Source organism: Onychomys torridus, chromosome 7 (genome assembly GCF_903995425.1).
Source record: "Onychomys torridus chromosome 7, mOncTor1.1, whole genome shotgun sequence".
Lineage (NCBI taxonomy): Eukaryota > Metazoa > Chordata > Mammalia > Rodentia > Cricetidae > Onychomys > Onychomys torridus.
The window spans coordinates 46,815,091-46,834,518 of NC_050449.1; the positions used below are offsets into that span (position 1 = coordinate 46,815,091).

A 19,428-nucleotide genomic window follows, 5' to 3' on the forward strand; every position below is an offset into this window, starting at 1 on the left:
TCATTCATATAGAACCTGACCCTGGTCCTGTGGGCTTTATACTATCTAATGAGCCTAGCCAGGTGTGGTGGCACACACCTTTAATCTCAGCACTTAGAGGCAAAGGCAGTTGGATCTCTGAGTTCAAGCCAGCCTAGTCTATAGAATGAGTTCCAGGCCAGGCTAGAGCTATGTAGAAAGACTCTGACTTTAAAACAAAACAAAACAAACAAACAAAAAAACAAACAAACAAAAACAAAACAAAACAGACTTTGATTAGCAGTGAAGAGAGAGAGATGAGGCCAAAAATCTTTCTCAGAAAAAAAAAAAAAAAAAATACAAAGGTGAGTAGGGAAGACCATCAAGGATCCAAGCATGGAAGACAAGGAAGAGATGAAGGACATAATTATCATAGCTTCAGGATGCAGACTACAGAAAAACTAACATTGCCCCAGGAAGAGGAACCTTAGTGTGTGGCATGGTGAGGAGGTACCAGGATGGAGTCTTAAGCAGCACAGGGCAGAGTGAAGGAAGGGCACTTGGGCATTTGGAACGGAGGGCTGGACCAGCAAGAAACGACCTGATCTAATGTAGTCTAGTTGATGAGCCTGAGGGTAAAACAAATTAGAAGTGTAGACAGCCGTCCCTTGTGATATGTTGAGTCAGGCAGAGCTAATTAAGCAGACAAGCTGTGTGTGTCCTAGTAATTTGCCCTCATCTATGTCATTTCCAACCCTGGGTTCTTCTGATTGGCTTAAGTGGACGACAGTACAGCCTGATTGGCTGCCGAGTGCAATACAAAGCAGAACAGGAGGATGCGTCTCCAGAGCACTGCCTAGGGCCTTCCTAGAGTTCCCAAACAAAGTCTCTGTGAGAACAAGGCCAGCTGAGATAGAAATTTCTGTAGACCAGGCTAGCCTAGAACTCACAGAGATCCGTCTGCCTCTGCGCAAAGCCTCACAGAGAAATTCTGTCTCGAAAAACCAAAAAGAAAAGAAAAAAAAAAAGAAAGAGAGAAATTTCTGACCTGTTTCACCCATCACTGTGCCCTTGCTTTTATGTTCAGGAATTTTTCTTTCTTGTTCAGGGTGGGCTTACTCAATATCTTACGTTTGAGGTAAATGCTTGCCTCAAGACCATGTTGATTAAACGGATGTTGTGTGTCAACTGCCATAAGTGTGCAAATCACACTGCACAGTCCACAAACTCAGGCCTACTTGAGGTTGAGAAGGCTAGCTCCTTAGAGTGCCCGTTGCTTCAAATGCCAGAACTAATTCTGGCTTCCTTTTGCTAACAGGGAACACAGTGCCTTCTTTGACAACCTGAGCCTTGAACTTCCTGGCTCCTGACCATGCCTGTTCAGCCAACTGCCCTGTCTGCCAGCCCCTAGTCACCCCTGGCATACTTGAACTTTATTTAAACGTTTCTAAAATTGTTCTGAATCATGCTCTTACTGTATATGTAGATATCTCTGCTTCCTGAATTTCATTTCTTATTGCCTTCAGGAAACAAATATGATTTTATCACAAATTTAACTATAGATTATCCCTACTTCATCCCTAGCTAGAATCATGTATTTAACGCCCAACATTCAAAGTTTAATCAAAATAAAAGTAAAAAACCTGGGTCAAATACTTAGAATAGATAAGAAAAATCAGGACTTTTTAAAATGTCTGATTCCAAAGAAGAAGCCTTGATTCATAAATTTTAAAAAGCATGTAATTGCCAAAACACAAAGTATAATCACAAAATATTCAAAATTCATTTCTTAGAAATGTAGCATATTTTACTGAGAAGAAAGCAAAAATACTTTCCAACAATTATAAATACAGTATCCTTAAAATATTACATAAGGAAAATAGCAATAGTTGAAATAATTGTAGCTAGCTTTCTAAGGCTGTCTTGTGGTAGGCTTGTACGTGATCACCTGATTAATACCTTTTGGTTTTATGTATAAAGAATCACAAAAATGCATTGACTCTTTAGCCCATCATTATATTTCTGACTGAGACACCAAAGAGGTAAAAAAAAAAAAAAAATGCATGGAATGTTCATTACAGAAGTATTTACAAGAGGAAATCTCAATGACTTCTTCCTGGGGGATGGAAAACATATTACCTTGAATATTTAGCGATTGCCCTGAAAATAAGCAATTTTACAAGTAGGTTTTGGGGTGTTTGTGTGTGTGTGTGTGTGTGTGTGTGTGTGTGTGTGTCCAGGCATCAAGACACATGTGTGAAAGTCAGAGGACAACTTGTGAGGGTAGTTCTCACCTTCTCCCATGGGGGTCTCAGGACCTGAACTCAGGTCATCAGCTTTGGTGACAAGAGCCTTGACCAGCTGAGCCATCTCATTAGCCCTAAAGATGTTTTTGATAAATGTTGTTTTAATGTTCTATATGCTAGCTCTCTACAAATTGCATCTTTCATGTACTATATCAATAAGAAATCTAGGGGTCTTCCTTGGCATGTACCCTTAACCCCCAAATCATTCCATCTCTAAAAATTCTCTATTTTGTTTTTCTTTTTTTTTCTTTTTGTTTTGTTTTGGTTTTTGACACAAGGTGTCTCTGGGTAGCTTTGCGCCTTTCCTGGATCTCACTCTGTAGACCAGGCTGGCCTTGAACTCACAAAGATCCACCTGCCTCTGCCTCCCGAGTGTTGGGATTAAAGGCAGGCGCCACCACCGCCTGGCAATTCTCTATTTTTCTTCAGCTCCACCATCATCAAACCGTTGGAAATAAATGGCTTTTTTCTACTGGACTCTATAGGGACTCTGACTGGTTTTCAGTCCCACATTGGAATCTGTTCTCTGCCTGTAGCTAACTGTAAATACAATGTGACACACATATACACCATTGCTTCAAATTCCCAACACTTTACCTGACCCCAAATGCTACAGAAAACTATGGCTGCCTCTTTAGACTTTTCTCTCCATTGCCACACTCTGCCTAGGCAGCTCTCTACAGTCAATAGCCTAGGACACTGTCTACAGCTGATACTCCTCTGCCTAGGACACTGTCTACAAATGATACTCCTCTGCCTAGGACACTGTCTACAGTCAATACTCCTCTGCCTAGGACACTGTCTACAAATGATACTCTTCTGCCTAGGACACTGTCTACAGCTGATACTCCTCTGCCTAGGACACTGTCTACAGCTGATACTCTTCTGCCTAGGACACTGTCTACAGTTGATACTCCTCTGCCTAGGACACTGTCTACAAATGATACTCCTCTGCCTAGGACACTGTCTACAAATGATACTCCTCTGCCTAGGACACTGTCTACAGCTGATACTTTTCTGTCTAGGATGTCTCTGCAGGCCTTTCCTCTTCCTTCGCCTTCCACCCCATCATCTCAGGGAATCTTCATTGCTGCTCTAGAGGAGTTCCCCTTGCCACACTCTCTTGTGACCTCTTTACTTTTTTCTTACTGACAGCTCACACAGGCAGTATTCCCACTGCAGTAGAATGTGAATCCTATGAGAACAGGGACTTGGCTTGCTCACCATTCTTTACCTGGAGTTCAAACGTGTATTGAATTCCTAAGTTACACGCACCTCTGTCACCTAGTTAATCTGTGTCATTGTGGGATTCTTGTGGTTTTTCCTGTTAGACTCGGGGAAGGGCTGTTCCCACTCTGCCTACTGAGGTATCCCAGTATCTGCACAGTAGGAGGCCTTCTCCAGATGTATACTGGATACCTTTACCATAACCATGTAAAAACACAGGGAAAGCCACAACAACAACAAAACCACCGTAAGAATTATAAAAATATAACTTTTCTCAAAATGATAATGTAAAAAAACTTCACAATTTAACAGAAGGAAATAGCTCTTCTAATACATTGTAATTATAGCAAACATATAACAAAAAGGCTAGCCATAGATATAGTACCTATAATTAGTCTACTGTAAGAGATTAGATGTTTCTAATTTTCCCTAGTCTATCCAAATGGTTATATCATTGCTGCATAGCTGTAATCATAGATTCAATTCTATATTTTCTTTTTTGTTTTACACTGCAATCATTTTGCTAGATTTCTACATTGCCTATATAATTATAGTTAGTAACTACATGGTATTCATTTAAATGTGTGTACTTGAGCATGGTTCTTACTTTAAGATGTATTTCCTGGAATAGAATTCAAAGTGTCCGAGGATTCACAGGGAAATATATATTACTAGCTTCACTGGCCACAGTATGGAAAAGACACAGTGATGGACATGTGGGCAAGCAGTGTAGTGCTTGCTGAGGGACTGACTGTGATGATTTTTACAAGAGAATTCAAGCTGCGTCAAGCCTATAAGGGGGTTGGAGGGTTGTGTCCTCTGTATAGGTTCATATAGACCATCCTAAGGCAGGTAACTTCTGAAATAAGATGGGTATGTCAGGAGAGGAGGAGGGCTCTAAGAAAATGGACTTCATAGACTGATGAGAGACATTCTCAAGGGAAATGCCAATATTGCTTAGAAGCAGACCCTGGGGGTCTTCTTGTTCTCTTGGTACAGGAGACGGCAATAGAGACAGGGGTGACTCACCAGGTGACAAGAGGTGACCACAGCAAAAAGAGAGACAGGGGCAAATCTGTCGGCTGTCGGCCGAACATAATGACGCTGCTGCCTAATGCTTTTCAAAATGCAAGTCTGGGCAGGATGACCCCTGGCTTCTCAGATGCTTTTTTATAAAACGGCAGTATCGTAGCCTCAAGCAGGAGTGAGTTACAGCCTTCTTGGTTCGTTGGCTTTAACTCCAAAGTGGCCACTTGACTGTCTTCTTGCTTGCTGTCTTCTTAGCAATACAAAAACCCAACACTAAAGCCAGGCACAGTGACTCAAACCTGTAATCCTAGCACTTAAGAAACTGAAGCAAAAGATTGCCATGAGTTCAAAGCCAGCCAGGGCTACAGAGCAGAGACCTTATTCTCAAACAAAACACACACACACACACACCCCTAACACTTATGCTCCCCAGAAGACCTTGAGCAAAGGATTATAGCCACAGGAACTTAAAATGATTCCCCAAACACCAGAAGTTCCCAAATTTGGAAACCAATAATCCTAAAGTTTTCATCAGTACTAAACTATCTGCATTTAAGGTTGGTATCATGTTCTTCATCCATTCATATCAGGGTCTTCATCCAGGGCCATCTCCCTCTAGACTAAGCACCTATCATTTTCAAATACTTCTAGAGTCCTCCTGAAAAATTATTTACCCTGGAGAGGAATCACTTAAGGACACAAAGCAACTTTTCTTTGGAAAGACAGCTAAATAAAGGAAAGCATGGAAAAAAAATATTTGTCAGGATAAGGCCTAGTATCCCAAAGGTATAGCCAGGTGCACATATTTGCTCTTGGATGGTATTTTTGTCCATCTCAAACTCCACTGTCCTCTTCAGCCTGAGCACTAATACTGCTCACATTCATGGTCTTCTGTATCTTTGTGTTGATACAAATCATCCAGAGGCCACCGATTCCATTCACAATCTACATGTTAGCTTTAGTCGCTGGCCACTAAACAGATGAGTAAGGGTCCTATCTGTTACCTTCCCCACAGCCTGCACGGGACCTCAATAAACATTTAGTTGGTTAATGTTGCTCAATAAACATTTACTATATTAATGAATAAGTGAATGAGTAATCAGAACCAGACTGTTCCGGTTTCTACATGCCATTAGGACATCTATCATTTAGTTGCTTTATTAGATCAGGTCTTAACACATTGCTCGACCAGGTTTCTTGTCATTGACTCTGTGATTATTTTAACAACCAGCAAAAACTTTTAGGTTGCCATCATACACAGAAGAATGCACCATCTACAGAAGAATGTGTGTAAATATGGACACCATGATCAAAGGGGAATTCTAACTAGGGCGACCTTACCTCAGCTTATTAGCCTGTGCTGCCTCTCTAATATGCCCACTTAAGCTCATTACACAAGTCTACTAATTAGGAATGGATTCGAACAGTGCACTGATATTTTTTTTTTTTTTATTTCAGCAAACTTCAGAAGACAAAGAGGGATATCAGATGGCTTCAAGGAGCTACTGGTGAATGGTTTGAAGAAATTCAAAGAAAGAAATTTTGCAATGAAACAGATGTGAGCCAGATGTTAAAGCCACCACTTACATACAGGCTACGGAAGGGGATGGCAAAAAATGGTGAGAAAAAAATAATTTTGCTTTGAATTATCTTTTCCTTGCTTTGTGGTATAGTGTTATAGACAATGGATCCATGCATCTACAGTTTAACCAATTTATGGCTCACGACTGTTATATGGGACCTAAGCTCTGCACTATAAGGGTATGCTGGACAGTTTAGGTGGATGACAAGATGCCTGATACAGCACACTGTGAATATGGTAAAATTATTTGTTCTTGATAAACTTCAATATGTTTTTCATTTTTAAATGGGTATAATATCTACTTCATAGGATAAAATAAGATTATATGTGTTAAGAATTAACCTAAGGGCCAAGGAGATAGCTCAGCAGGAAAACACTTACCTTTCAAGTATGAAGAGCTGAATTCAAAACCACAGAACCTACATAAATCTGGGCATAGGAAGTAAGCTATAACCTTGCTCTCTTGTGAAGGATAGAGGAGAGAAACAGGAGAATTCTCAGAGGCCACTGGACTGGCTACCCTGCCACACGGCATAGCAGCAAAATACCAAGAGAAGGTAGAAGGGGGAAGACCGACAAATTAAGGTTTCCCCAACCTCCGCATTCATGTTTGTGCACAAGCATGCCATGCACAAACGCTCACACCTACACTCAACACATGTCAACACACTAAAAACTTAAAAGTAAAAAGAATTAACCTGAGCTGATTATGATGGCTTGTATCTTTAATCCCAGCACTCTTGAGGGGTGAGGCAGGAGGATTGTCATGAGGCAAGTCTGAGCTGCAGAATGAGACCTTGTCCCCAAAAATAATGAAAAGGAAAGAAAGGCGGAGAATTAACCAGGAACCCTTACCTCAATGGGACGATGATGAGGGGGAAGGCAGAGGAGAAGCTAGGAATTTCACAGGGAAAGAGGAAGGCTGAGGCATTGTCGTCCCTCTGGGGAGGCTCCACAGTGGGTGGCAGGAGGCGCCTGCTGTGGACACTTGGCTGTGACTGTGAGCCTGTCACTTAACTTCACCCAGTTTTCCTACGCTGTTAATGAGGGAAGTGAAACCTGTCTCCACAGGACACCCATGAGCATGGCAAACTCTCGGAAACAGACAACTGTAAACTAGCCATGCTACTGAACCAGTCTCGTGGACTGCTTTTAAGTATGTTGTCACCATGAGTAACACTCTGAAACAGGTGATAGTATTTCTGAAGGTACAGAGGGATAAGATCTCCAACTCTCATAACGAAAAGCATCAACCTAAAAGAGCAATCCAGATTTTTATTTGTTGTGTGATGTTCATGATGCTGGAGGTCAAACCCAGGGCTTCATGCATGCTAGGCAAGTGTCTGCCACCCACCTACATCCTCTGCCCAAAACTCTGATTTTAGACTGAGTCCATGTATATGCCATGGTAGCTTTGCCTTGCCTTGAACTTCAATATTTGTAAAGTCAGTGTGCACCAAAGGATTATGGTATTATGGTCTTTGTACATGTTGATGGGCCTTAAATTTAAATTGAAGGCTCATATATAAAGCTATATGTTATTAGATATATTATACATACACATTACATGCATATGCATAAGCCAAATATATGTACACACACACATACACATACAGACACATACAGACACATACACACATACACACACACACACACACACACACACAACACTTACCACACCAGGATAGATTTTGGAAAAGAATAAGGAACACTCTAAATGGTTTCATTTCCATTTTATTTACTTTCTTTGGCATCGAAGAGTTACGTGAAAACTCTCTCCATCATTTTAAAGAACTGATATTCACTGAAAGATTCTTGGATCAGCAAGATATGAAATGAATGGATCCCCTGACTTGCTAACTTGGATGTTGGACATCCATGTATAAGATGTAATGAAAAAGTCCCACAGAGCTGGCATCTAGCAAGGAATCCTGTTCAGAATTGTGGCCTGTGACACCCCCTGATTTACTGTGAAGTTTTTCTCCACCCAGTGGAACCACCAGAGGACAGGACCCTGAGAAACAGCTCTGAACTCCCTTTGTTTTTGGGGTCATGTGGGGATGCAAGCTGCTTTCAGACTGTAGAAGGGGAAAGGAAAGCCACACCTTCCTTCTCTCTGTAGATTTATCTAAAGCCAGGCATAGAAGCAGATGCCTATAACCACAGGACTGAGGCAGGAGGATTGCAAGTTTGAGATCTGCCTGGCCTCCTTGAGCTGATATAATCAGCTCCCGGAGCTACGTAATCATAACTTGTCTCCAATTAAAATTAACCCAAAAGTATATTAATCTGAAGTTTTAAAAAAAAAAATGGTCTCATGTAGCACAATCTGGCCTAAAATGTAATGTGTATTTTCAACTTTTAGCCACCTGCCTCCACCTCCCAAGTGCAGGGATTATGGCAGGCACCATTCTCTCAGTGATGGGGATAGAAGCCTTGTATGCTAGGCAGGCACTCCATAGTGGAGCTACCTCTCTAGCCGCTGTCTGCAAGGATTTTAACTGTGTAAATTCTGCCTCCCCTTCCCTCAGATCCTATGGAATTACAAACATCAAGATCAAAAACCTTAATAAACCAAAAACCATCTGTTTCTCCCCGAATGAGCTTCCGGTCATCCTTTGCTTCACTGTTCTCCTTCAGAAGATCCGGGAAGGAGACGCTTAAGCTTCAGTCTCAGAGACGGAAGGGGTGAGTTTAACTCAGATCATGGGACAGCCCATAGTCTGTCTGTTTGATGGCCACAATGTTCAACATTTGTTCTTAGAACGGAAGTCCTGGTAGTCATGAAGGAGTAAACCATGTCTCGCTCACATTAGGGCACTTCTCAGGGATTGGGGAACTCGGCTCACCTGAAAGCTACTTTTGAAGCAACTGCTGACATCCTGGTAGTGAAGCTGGAAAACCAAGGGTTAAATGTTGGGAAAGAGTTATTGACACTTTGCTGATCCTGGAGCAGTCTGTGCCTTGGCTAGAAAGGTAAATTTAAATCACTGCTTTTCGGTGACCATGTACTTCTGTAGAACTGACATATAAAGACCCGAAGAAAATAAGTATCAGGTGGATTTCTTTTTATTAAAAAAAAAAAAAAAAAAGTGGAGAAAAATCAACTCCAAAACAGAAAGGAAAATGAATTTGATTTTCAGAAATGCTGACGTCACTGTTCTTGAGTGGTTGGCCGGAATTTCAGTCTAAGGCGAGGGAGGGGCTGCGTTTGGAGCTGTGCAAGGCAGGGGCGCAGACGGTTCTTCGCTGTTGGACGCTGCATAAATCAGTCAGTTCCCTCCACTGGAGTGTGGCTCATTGTGTTGTTTCATGACAAACAGGCAGGGCTCAGCCGGCCGTGTAGCTGAGCTGACTGCTGAGTATTTTCTGCATGTCTTCCTGGTTACGACGCTTCCCACCCTCTTAAGGTGTTGGCGTGGCACGTGATGTGCTCCCTGCGCTGGCGAACCATTAAGATTGAGTTGCTGCGCTAAATCAAAGGTGTTGGAGGTCACTGTCCCTGAAAAACAAGCTGCAGCAAGCCGCTGCTGGGGCGTGTGTGAGGCTCCGGGACCTGACGGAGCACCGAGATTTTTTACTTTCGGCTTTTCCCTGATGAAATAATGAAAAGCTGAGCAAAATGTAGACCCGTGGGACGGACCTACCAGAGTCACTTGCCAGGAATACTCCTCATCGGTGAGTTGCTTTAAAAAAGTCCTGGGGACAACTGTTGTTTGGGAGATTTGAAACTGAAAAATATTTCGTGCTTTGTAGAAACCATTTCGTTCAAGGAGAAAAGTTGACTGCCAGCTTGTTGGGGGATCAAGGTTTTCACTATGATTTGTATCTTAGGCAATTGGAGTTTTTAAGGGGAGTTTTATAGAGCAGAACTGGATGGCTTAGGAAACCGGGAAGTGGAAGAAACGCGAGTACTCCATAGGCAAGTTCCTTGGTTTTTTGGGTTTTTTTCCCTTCTTTTCAAGCTCATGTTTCAGATTACTGCAGGAGTGGATCAAGGAAGATAAAAGATCTAAAGATCTAGGATCTTCATTCTTGGTATGTGTTTTGGCCAGAAGGCAAAAAGAAAACAGAAAACTTGCAGACTCTGTTCATCAGATGTCCTTGTCAGATACAAAATGACTCCTCCCCAGACTGACTGAGGCTGCAGAATGCAGCCCGGAGACACACAACAGTGTCTTCCCAGACACTGGCATCTTTGAATACATCTTTCTTCCTTTAAAAAATTCACTTTTTATAATGATTGTGTGTATGAGAAAGAAAGACAGACGGTATGCACGTACCAGAGCATTCGCGTGCTAGAGGTCAGAGGACAACTTCCAGGACTTGGTTCCGTCCCACTGTGTGACTTGGGGATCAGCCTCTGTCATCAGCCTTGGAGCAAGCACATTTACCCACCAAGACATCTCACCAGCCCCAAACACATCTTCCTTTCAAACTTTAAATGATAGAATATTTAATGTTTATCTTAACATGATCATTAATAGTGGTTTGCTTGCTTTTTTTTTTCCCTTTTGAGATAGGATATATATTATAGCCTAGGCTGTCCTGGAACTCACATAGCCCAGGCTGGCCTCAAGCTCACACCAATATTCTTGTCTCTACCTTGACAAATATTTGTTCTACCAGGATAGAACATAATGAAGGATAAACACTAGCATTTGTTACTACAAAGTCTCACAGGACCGTGCAAAAAGCATGCTCTTTTATATTTTAAAATTTGAACTTCAGTGTTTAGATAGAAATCCTAAATGTGAAGGAACAAACGTTTTTACAGTGGGGTTTGGGGGTATCATAAGGCAGCTAATATGAATTCATGGCTTCTCTAATCCCAGGTAGTATTTAACTTTAACAGTTCTGACTTTAGAATACAAAAACAACCTTCAAAATACTTTCTGACTCGAGAGCTGTTTCTTGCCTGAGCTCTGGGGAGGGTCTGGTGGGATCTGGGAAGTCCAGTTACCCAGGACAGGCCACCTTCAGGTTTCTACTTTCTGAAGCCGTCAAGGGCTTGACTGCTTGGTGCCCTGGAGAACAAGTCAGCAGAGCAATTTTCGTCTCTGGCAGATAATCTAGAGTTAGAGGACCCTGACTGAATTTCCAGAGCAGTATTCAGAGGAAAAGTAACCAAGAAAAAACCAAAAACAAAACACCAACTTTATATAAAACTCTCGCTAATCAGATAAATGATTTGTCCTCTTTTTCCTCCTCCTCTCCCTCCTCCTTTTCCTGCTTCTCCTTTTCCTCATCTTCCACATTTGTTTTCTGAAACATGGTTTCTCTATGTAGTCCCGGACCGAATTATGTAGACTAGACTGGCCTTGAGACCAACTGCTTCTCAGATACTGAGATTAAAGGCATACACCACCACACCAGAATTACTTTCTTCTTTTAATCTTCAGCTGTTTTTTTTTGTTCTGTTCTGTTTTTGAGACAAGGTCTTGTTGTGGAGCCTAGGCTAGTCCTAAATTCACAATGTAGCCCAAGCTCAACTTGAACGCACAATCGTTCAGTATCTGCCTCCTGGGGTCTATGAGTATACATGTGTGACACCATGCTCAACTCTATGCTTTGGTTTTCACTGAGAAGTGACCCTGGAAAGTAGACAACCTTTCTCAGAAAACAAAATGGGAAGGGGGTTTCATAATTTGTCAAGCTATCCTTGTTCACTTTAAGGCCTAACCAATAAAAGCAGGGTAGTTCCCCCTGCCCATCCAGTTAATTCTCAACCCTGATCCAAAACTACAATGTGATGAGGAGGAGCCTTGAAAGAGAGAAAACCTAGATTCCTGTAATTTTAATTATAGTGTATTTTAGTTGTCCCAGTTTGTTATGCATTGGTGATATTCTCTTCCTGTGCCTAATATATGAATTAAGCTTTAACATTAGTATTTATGTATAGGAAAAATAAGGTTAGTATAGGATTTTTTACTGTCTGTGGTTTCTAGTAGTCGCTGGGGACCTGAGAATGTATCCCTAACACAGGATAAGAGAAACTGCGGTGTGAGGGTGTGGTGGTTGTAGTGGTGGTGTGTGTTGTCTTTCCTTGTTCTGCTTCGTTGAGACAGAGTTGCCCTCTGTAGTCCAGGCTGGCCTGGAATCCATGGCAGTCTTCCTACCTGAGCCCCTGAATGTTGAGATTCCAGACATGAGCAACCAGGTCTGGCAGTATGCTGGAATCTTGAAATTTTGGTTTAACTTTTTCAATGGACAAGACAAACAAACAAAACAAAACAAAAAAACCAATGGGAACACATTGATTCCATAAATTATAAAAAGTCAAAATGATTTCTGCTTCACACATATCCTCTCCCTCCAAAACTCATACTGCCCAGCTTTCCCATTATGACTGAAATGCTACTTGCAAATGATTGAACTTCCCTAAGTCCCAGGAAGAAAGAAAAGCATTTGTGTTTTTATCCTTTATTTATTTCTACCCAGTAGATTCGAGACAGTTGAATGTAGTACAAGCTGCTCTCGTCAACATTTCCTGTAGGGTGTTTCCCGGGTCGTGTTACGAGGTGGCTGGTATCTGTGGCCTGTGGCACTTAATCTCCATTGTCCTAAGGCTCCCTCCATAGAGTTCAGTAAGTGTCTACAGTCCACAGCCTGGGCATGCCAGCCTTCAGAGTAGCATCCTCAGCTGTTCTTTTCTTGGTCCAGATTCCCAGTTACAGGAATGATTCCCTCCTTGCCATGATGAGGCAATGTGTTCCGGCATGCTCTACCAGGAAGTCACTCCTCCAGGGAGCCACCAACCCTCTGTCCACCCACCCTCTGAAAGCCACAGCCATATGTTCTTCTTGGTTATGGCAATTTTAGGATTGTAGCTTTTTTTGTTTTGTTTTGTTTTTGTTTTAACATTGCTCTTTCCCTGGCGGTAGTCACCAAATGAAAGCACAAGGGGAACTAGTTTGCAAAGTTTATGAATAATGTGTGCATTAAAGCCTCCTTTCCTTTGATTACCATAGTGCATGACACACTGGGGACTATTCCCAACATGGTTACAACTGGGCAGATATCTGTGACTTTGGGTGAGAATGCATGCCCACTCTCCTATTCCCTAGGGATGACTTTATTCCCTTGAGTTGCAAGGAGCCTTGGTGGATCCACCTAGCCACTTCTTAGACATGCCCAAATTTGCCTGATCCATAGGGCGTATACGGCTTGGACCTTTCAGCTGCAAACTCCCTTACGTAAGCAGAAAGGTCAAATACTATTTTGGAAAGTGAAGAGGCACATCATATTTTCCCTGAATTTATATTCCCTCTGTGCCTCCCACTGCCTTTCCTTCTTTTCAAACTCCCCATTTTCTAGCCGGAAAGTCTGAGCTGGAACATAAAGACTCTAAGACCCTTAGCCAGAGGACTCAGAGTGCGGGGAAATCCTTCTTAGGCTCTGTTCCTTCCCTGGCCTGGTGCAGACAGATAAGCAGCAGAGGGAAGCAAGGCATGGAGACAATCTGGGTTACTTTCATCCTGGGAAGTCATTGCCTTCCGGTTGATCTGGTTACCTTTATTAAATCTGAGTCACAAGATCAGTTTTCCCTCAAGAGAGGATCAGGCCCTAGCTTTGGAAACTGACTTAGTAGGCACCAAGTTTGGAAGGGGGATTTTATTTTTATTTCTCCAGGATAACCTGGAGCCCTGCGGCTAGTTTATTCAGACTACGGTAATGGCTGTAACAGTTCCTTGGCTGGTAATAACAGCCAAGGTCATAGCTTTGCTTTCATGTAGTATCACACTTTTATCAAAGTCCTACCCAGGATCAGACAGCACATTGAGTGTTGGAGGTAGAGTGCGGACGGACATAAAGCGAAGTCTCTTCCCAGAGGACTCTATCATCTAGTGAAGGCACCTGAGTGTCCATGTAGTGGCTGGTCCACTCAGAACTGGTCTGTTCTTTGTTGTTGTTGTTGTTGTTGTTGTTGTCAGTTTTGTTTGTTTGTCTGTGTAGCCCTGGCTGTCCCAGAACTTGCTCTGTAGACCAGGCTGGCCTCAAACTCAGAGATCCGCCTGCCTCTGCCTCCTGAGTGCTGGGATTAAAGGAACACACCACCAAATCTGTCCTTTATTTTGGCAATTCCTGAAAATGGCAGTCAAGGGTCTTGAGGAAGTTGTGTCCTTTTGAATTCACACAGGGATCCCGGGTGGCCCAGCTGTAGCCTGGGTAGCAGCAGATACACTGATGACTGCAGTATCATGTGACGAGCATCTGGTGACTGACGATCGTCCTGCAAAGTTCTTAACTAGGCTAGAGGATCCAGAAGGCTTTCTGGAGGAAGAGGACCAAGCTAGGTGACTAAGACATGAGAGGCTATTCCAAACAAAGATTTAGTAACCAGAGAAAGCAGAGCTCCATCTAGGTCAGCGAGACTCACTGAGTCAGTTCAAGTCAGCATCATCTGGTTTTCAGCTCGGTGGTTCTTCAGCCACGGGCAAATTTATGCCCTGATGGACATTTGGCGATGTTTTAAAACACTTCCAGTTTTCACAGAGGAAGTGAGGATTAGAGGCCAGGGGTGCTGAGGAATATTGAGGTGATCGGGACAGACCACCTCAGGAAAAGGAATGTCAGCCGTGCAGAGGAGGAGGAGGAGGAGGAGGAGGAATCTTTGCTCCAACCTATATTATAGCACAAAGAATGGATTTAAGGGAGAAAGGCTAGAGTCAGGGTATCAGGAATGTTGGAATGATGGAGCAAACCTGTAATCCCCTTCCTTCCAGCCTCAGCTACAGTGAGTGTGAGGCCAGCCTGGGCTACATAAGACCTTGTTTCAAAAAAGCAAAACAAAATGAAAATGGGGGGGTCAGGGGGGATTTATGGTACTTAATCTTAGTTACCAACTAGAGTGCATTTAGAATCATCACGGAAACATACCCCAGGAGTATTTAACCGTGAACCTAATAAACCCTTCACCCCTTACGTCGCTTTTTGCCAGGTATGGGTCACAACCACAAGAAACCACTTGCTACGTTACTGGGAGAGCAAATGTAAAAATGAGCAGATCTGTGCATGATTTTGAGTGGGTCACGACACTGTCATAATTGGTGGGTGAGGAAGAGGGAGAAGCAGAGGTGAAGTTCCTTCTACTCTGCCTTGGGGAACCAGGTGGATGGTGATGGATGAGAGAGGAAGAGCAGATGGGAGAGACAGAATGACCAGACTCATTCATTTACTTAACCAGACCGCAGAGGAATTCCACAGGACCAGCATAGACAGTGCTCACCTTCACACGCTTGGTTCTTGTGAGGACAAGACAAAATCAGAAGCCGTGAAGATAGACTACAGTGGAGAGAACCCATATGGTGTGGGAGCATATGTGAGGGACAGGGTAAGGCTGGTTCAGTCTTCTGGAGGGAGTATCTATATCGTCCTTCAAGTGTAAGATAATTGAAATCCCCTCTGGCTGAGGCGACATAGGGACATAGGGTATAAGGCTGGGAAGCGTGTAGAGACTAGGTTGAAGAGGGGTTCATGGATGCAGAAAATGACCTCACCTTTCACTGGGAAGCAAATCAAAGTCTGTGGGAAGAGGCATAGTTCAATTTGTCCTGATCTCTGTGGCTCACGTACAGAGAATGGATTGGGACAAGCGTGGAGACATCAGGACAGTGAAGGGCTACTGAACTAAACAGGAAAGAGCTGATGGCCACTGTAACCAGGGTAATGGCAGGTAGATGCAGAGACAAGGATGGATTTGCGAGAGCATCCTGCATTTGAGTCATAGGGTTTGTCGACCAGATAGGAAGGACTGAGATGGAAAATATGAAGTCCATGTCTAACTCACAGGGGCTGAACTGCCTGTGACCCTATAGGTGGATCATCTCAGTGATCCAAGTGTTAGAAAAGAATATTCCTGAGCCCTGCCCTACCCTGTTACGTGAGGATTTCTGAATGGCATCTGCAAAGGTGTGGAAAGGAAAGAATAATTGAGGTGGAATTAAGTTGACAGGTCCAGAGATGCCTAGGAGGAGAACTTCGAGATAAGGTTGGGTGGGTGAGGGCTTGCTTAAGACGTTCACCAGATAACAGGAAAGCCCTGGGCTAGTGAGATGTTTCAATAGGTAAAGACACTTGCCGCCGCCACACCTGATGACCCAAGTGTGCTCTCCAGGATGTACACGGTGGAAACAGAGAAACAGCTCCTGCAAATTGTCCTTCGACCCCCACATGCACTTGTGTACATGTGCTTAAACACATACTAAATAAGCAATTAAATAAATCCAATAACAAAAACTCTTTCAGAGAGAAAAGCCTTGTGTCATGTTAAGATTTTGAACAATTCCCTTCAGGATTTTTTGGCCGGGATTGAAAAGATAGAGTTTGAATTTACAAAGATCTCCCTGTTATTGGCATGAAGGATAGAAGGGATTCCAGAGGAGAAGAATGGTTGGAATGGAAGGAGAGAGAGCATTTGTGAGAGATTCCTGAGATGTGACATCACTAGGGACTTGAGATAAATGCAGAAGGTGAGCTATTTTCGCCGAGTCCAGAGGGCTTTTTCCAACATATCCTTCACGACATCAGAGATGCTTGTGGGAGGCCTGAGGGGCCTGCAGTGGATACAGAGCTGTGGGCCTCCCAGGCAGCTGCAAGTTCCCTCTTATAACATGAATGGTAGCACACACAGTAAGGCATACCCAAGGAGAAAGCACATCCTTCTACCCTGTGCTCCTGCACTTGATGGCACCCAGTCCTGTCTGCCACACAGACATCCCTGGCCCTTGGGCCCCATATCCCACTCACTCACTTCCCATCCTCAGCATCCTGCCTCTGTTGCAGGGACTCCAAATCAGATAGGGGACCTAGAGAGATAGTGAGAGGCTGACTGTGGGGATGGAGTGAGGGCTGCAGCCACTGGGGTTATAAAAAGAACTGGCACAATCTGGGTTGTACCCTTGGCTCGAGGCTAACTGAATTGCTTGCCAGTTCCCACCCAAACTGATAATATTCCTATCTCCAAGCCTTTTGTTTTGGGGTGTGGTGTTTATCTATTTATTTTAATTTAATTTATTTATTTTTAAATTCTATTTATTGTATTTTTTTTACGTATATGAGTATTCTGTCTGCATATATGTCTGCGTACCAGGTGCATGCCTGATGCCTATGGAGGCCAGAAGAGGGCGTCAGATCCCCTGACAAATGGTTGTGAGCCACCATGTCAGTGCTGAGAATCAAACCTGGGTCCTCTGGAAGAGTAGTCAGTGCTCTTAACTGCTGAACCAGCTCTCCGGCCCTTTATTGCTTGCTTGCTTGCTTGCTTGCTTGCTTGGGAAATAGGATCTCATTATTTTGGTCTGGCTGGCCTGGAACTTGCTGTGTAGATCAGGCTGGCCTCAAGTGTACATGAGCCTCCTCTGCCTCCTGAGTGCTGGGGGTGCAGGCATGCATCACCATACCAGGCTCCCAGCTTTTGCCCATCCTGACCTTTGACCTCCAAGGCAGTTCCCCACTACCTTCTTCTACTGCCTCCCCTATGCATCCGCTGGAAGTGAATGTTTTTGACTCCATACTGTCCAAGCATTTACTCACCAGCATTAAAATGGTATTACAGCTCGGTATGTTTCCTTTGGTTAAAAACACCCTGAAAACACAGGGTTTCTGCTGTGGATATCGCTCTGTGTAAATAAAGTTCTGATTGGCCAGTGGCCAGGCAGGAAGTATAGGCGGGACAAGAGAGAAGAGAATTCTGGGAAGTAGAAGGTTGGAGAGAGACACCACCAGCCACCACCATGAAAAGCAACATGTAAAGACACTGGTAAGCCACAAGCCATGTGGCAAAGTATAGACTAACAGAAATGGGTTAATTTAAGATAGAAAAGGTAGATAACAAGCAGCCTGCCACGGCCATACAGTTTGTAAACAATATAAGTTTTTGTGTGCTTTCTTGGTTGGGTCTGAGTGACTGTGGGACTGGCGGGTAAGACAGATTTGTCCTGACTGGGCCAGGCAGGAAAACTCTAACTACAAATGGCGCCCAATGTGTTGGCAAGAGTTTCCACCTAAAACCTGAGAAAAAAGATTCTAAGACAGAGCTAAAAACAGCTTCCTAATTGTCTCTCTCAAGTTAGCGGCAGCCCGCCGGTTTCAGCTACTGTGGCGGGTTCCTGGCGTGTGTGTCTGACCTGCAGTGCAGCGGGAATGAGGAGTCTACAAGCAGCACTTTACTCTGCTGCATGGTAGATTTAGCCTTTGCTAGTTTAAAAAAAAAAAAAAAGTTTCTGGGGTTATGCGCTGCTTTGATAGAACTGCTTCTGATAGCTGATGGTACACATGGCTCCAGACCCAGAGCTGGCAGTAAACTGTACCACCGCCATGTTGGGAAGCTGAGGTGGGCGGAGCCAGCAGCCACAGCAACGTTTCAGTCTTACAAAGATGGATATTACACAGAGAATCTGGTTTGTCTTGTCTTTGGAATTTTTAACTACAAAAAAAGATTTGATCGTAAAAGCTGTTGAGTTAAACAAATATATAAATTTTAAAGATAACTTGACTTCAAAATTTAGATATAAGGATATGTTGCTTTGGAAAAGAGTCTCTGCTTTTGTTTCCATAGAAAGCCAGAGGCTGTGGATTTGTTCCAGATTAAGATACATCAGGTTTGATCAGCCAAGACCACCTGAAAGGTCTCCGATGACACCATGGCCCAGATGATCTGACATCCAGAATGGTTTCAAGGCAACTGGCTCAGAGGTTCACCCTAATGGATTACTCCATAATCCTAAAATTTTCTTTGTATCCCCATAAGATACAGCGCCCCCCTCCAGCAGGAAGTAGTAAGAGAATCTACGCCCACATTCCCAAAATTATCAATCTGGCTTTGGAGATGGAATTGGCTCACTCCTTCTCTAAACCCAGACATATTGCTAAAATAAAAGGTCAAGAGATTCTTGTGTCCCAAATCAGAAGAGCCCTCTGGTGTGGGACAGAGAAAAACCAATATTTTTCTTTAAAGCAGGTTGATTATAAATGAGATCTCTTTCTAAAGAAGAAAGGGGGATATGATATAGATATAATAGGATGAAAGGGTAGATAAAGGAACTTACTTCTAAAGAGCAACAACTTGTTTAAAATGTTTTACATTGGTATAGATTTTAGTCTATTGATACAAACTTAAAGTTAATTTTGTTATACTGTGTGTATATTTCTACTCTTGTTTAAGGTATTATGTTTGTATAGCTCATTTAAAATTGTAATGGATAATTAAAAATAGATTAATAATTAATCATCTAGGATAATCATACTTATAGCCATGTTAGTTAAGTCTTCTAGGTATACACAGAGATATTTCAGATAGATAGGTAATCTTCAAATACTTCAAAG

The 19,428-nt window shown here is 43.0% G+C and overlaps 1 protein-coding gene across 2 annotated transcripts in view; it reads left to right on the forward strand.

Annotated features, from left to right (window-relative positions):
• Positions 1-19,428, forward strand: part of Exph5 (exophilin 5) — a 76,587-nt gene that overhangs the window by 32,711 nt on the left and 24,448 nt on the right. The window contains exons 2-3 of one of the 2 annotated variants that reach the window (XM_036193702.1): positions 5,979-6,139; positions 8,634-8,790. In XM_036193702.1, coding sequence (XP_036049595.1) covers positions 5,979-6,139; positions 8,634-8,790 — 318 coding nt within the window. Of the gene's footprint in view, positions 1-5,978; positions 6,140-8,633; positions 8,791-9,732; positions 9,781-19,428 lie in introns of those variants that run through there. The other variant, XM_036193701.1, reaches the window with a different exon arrangement.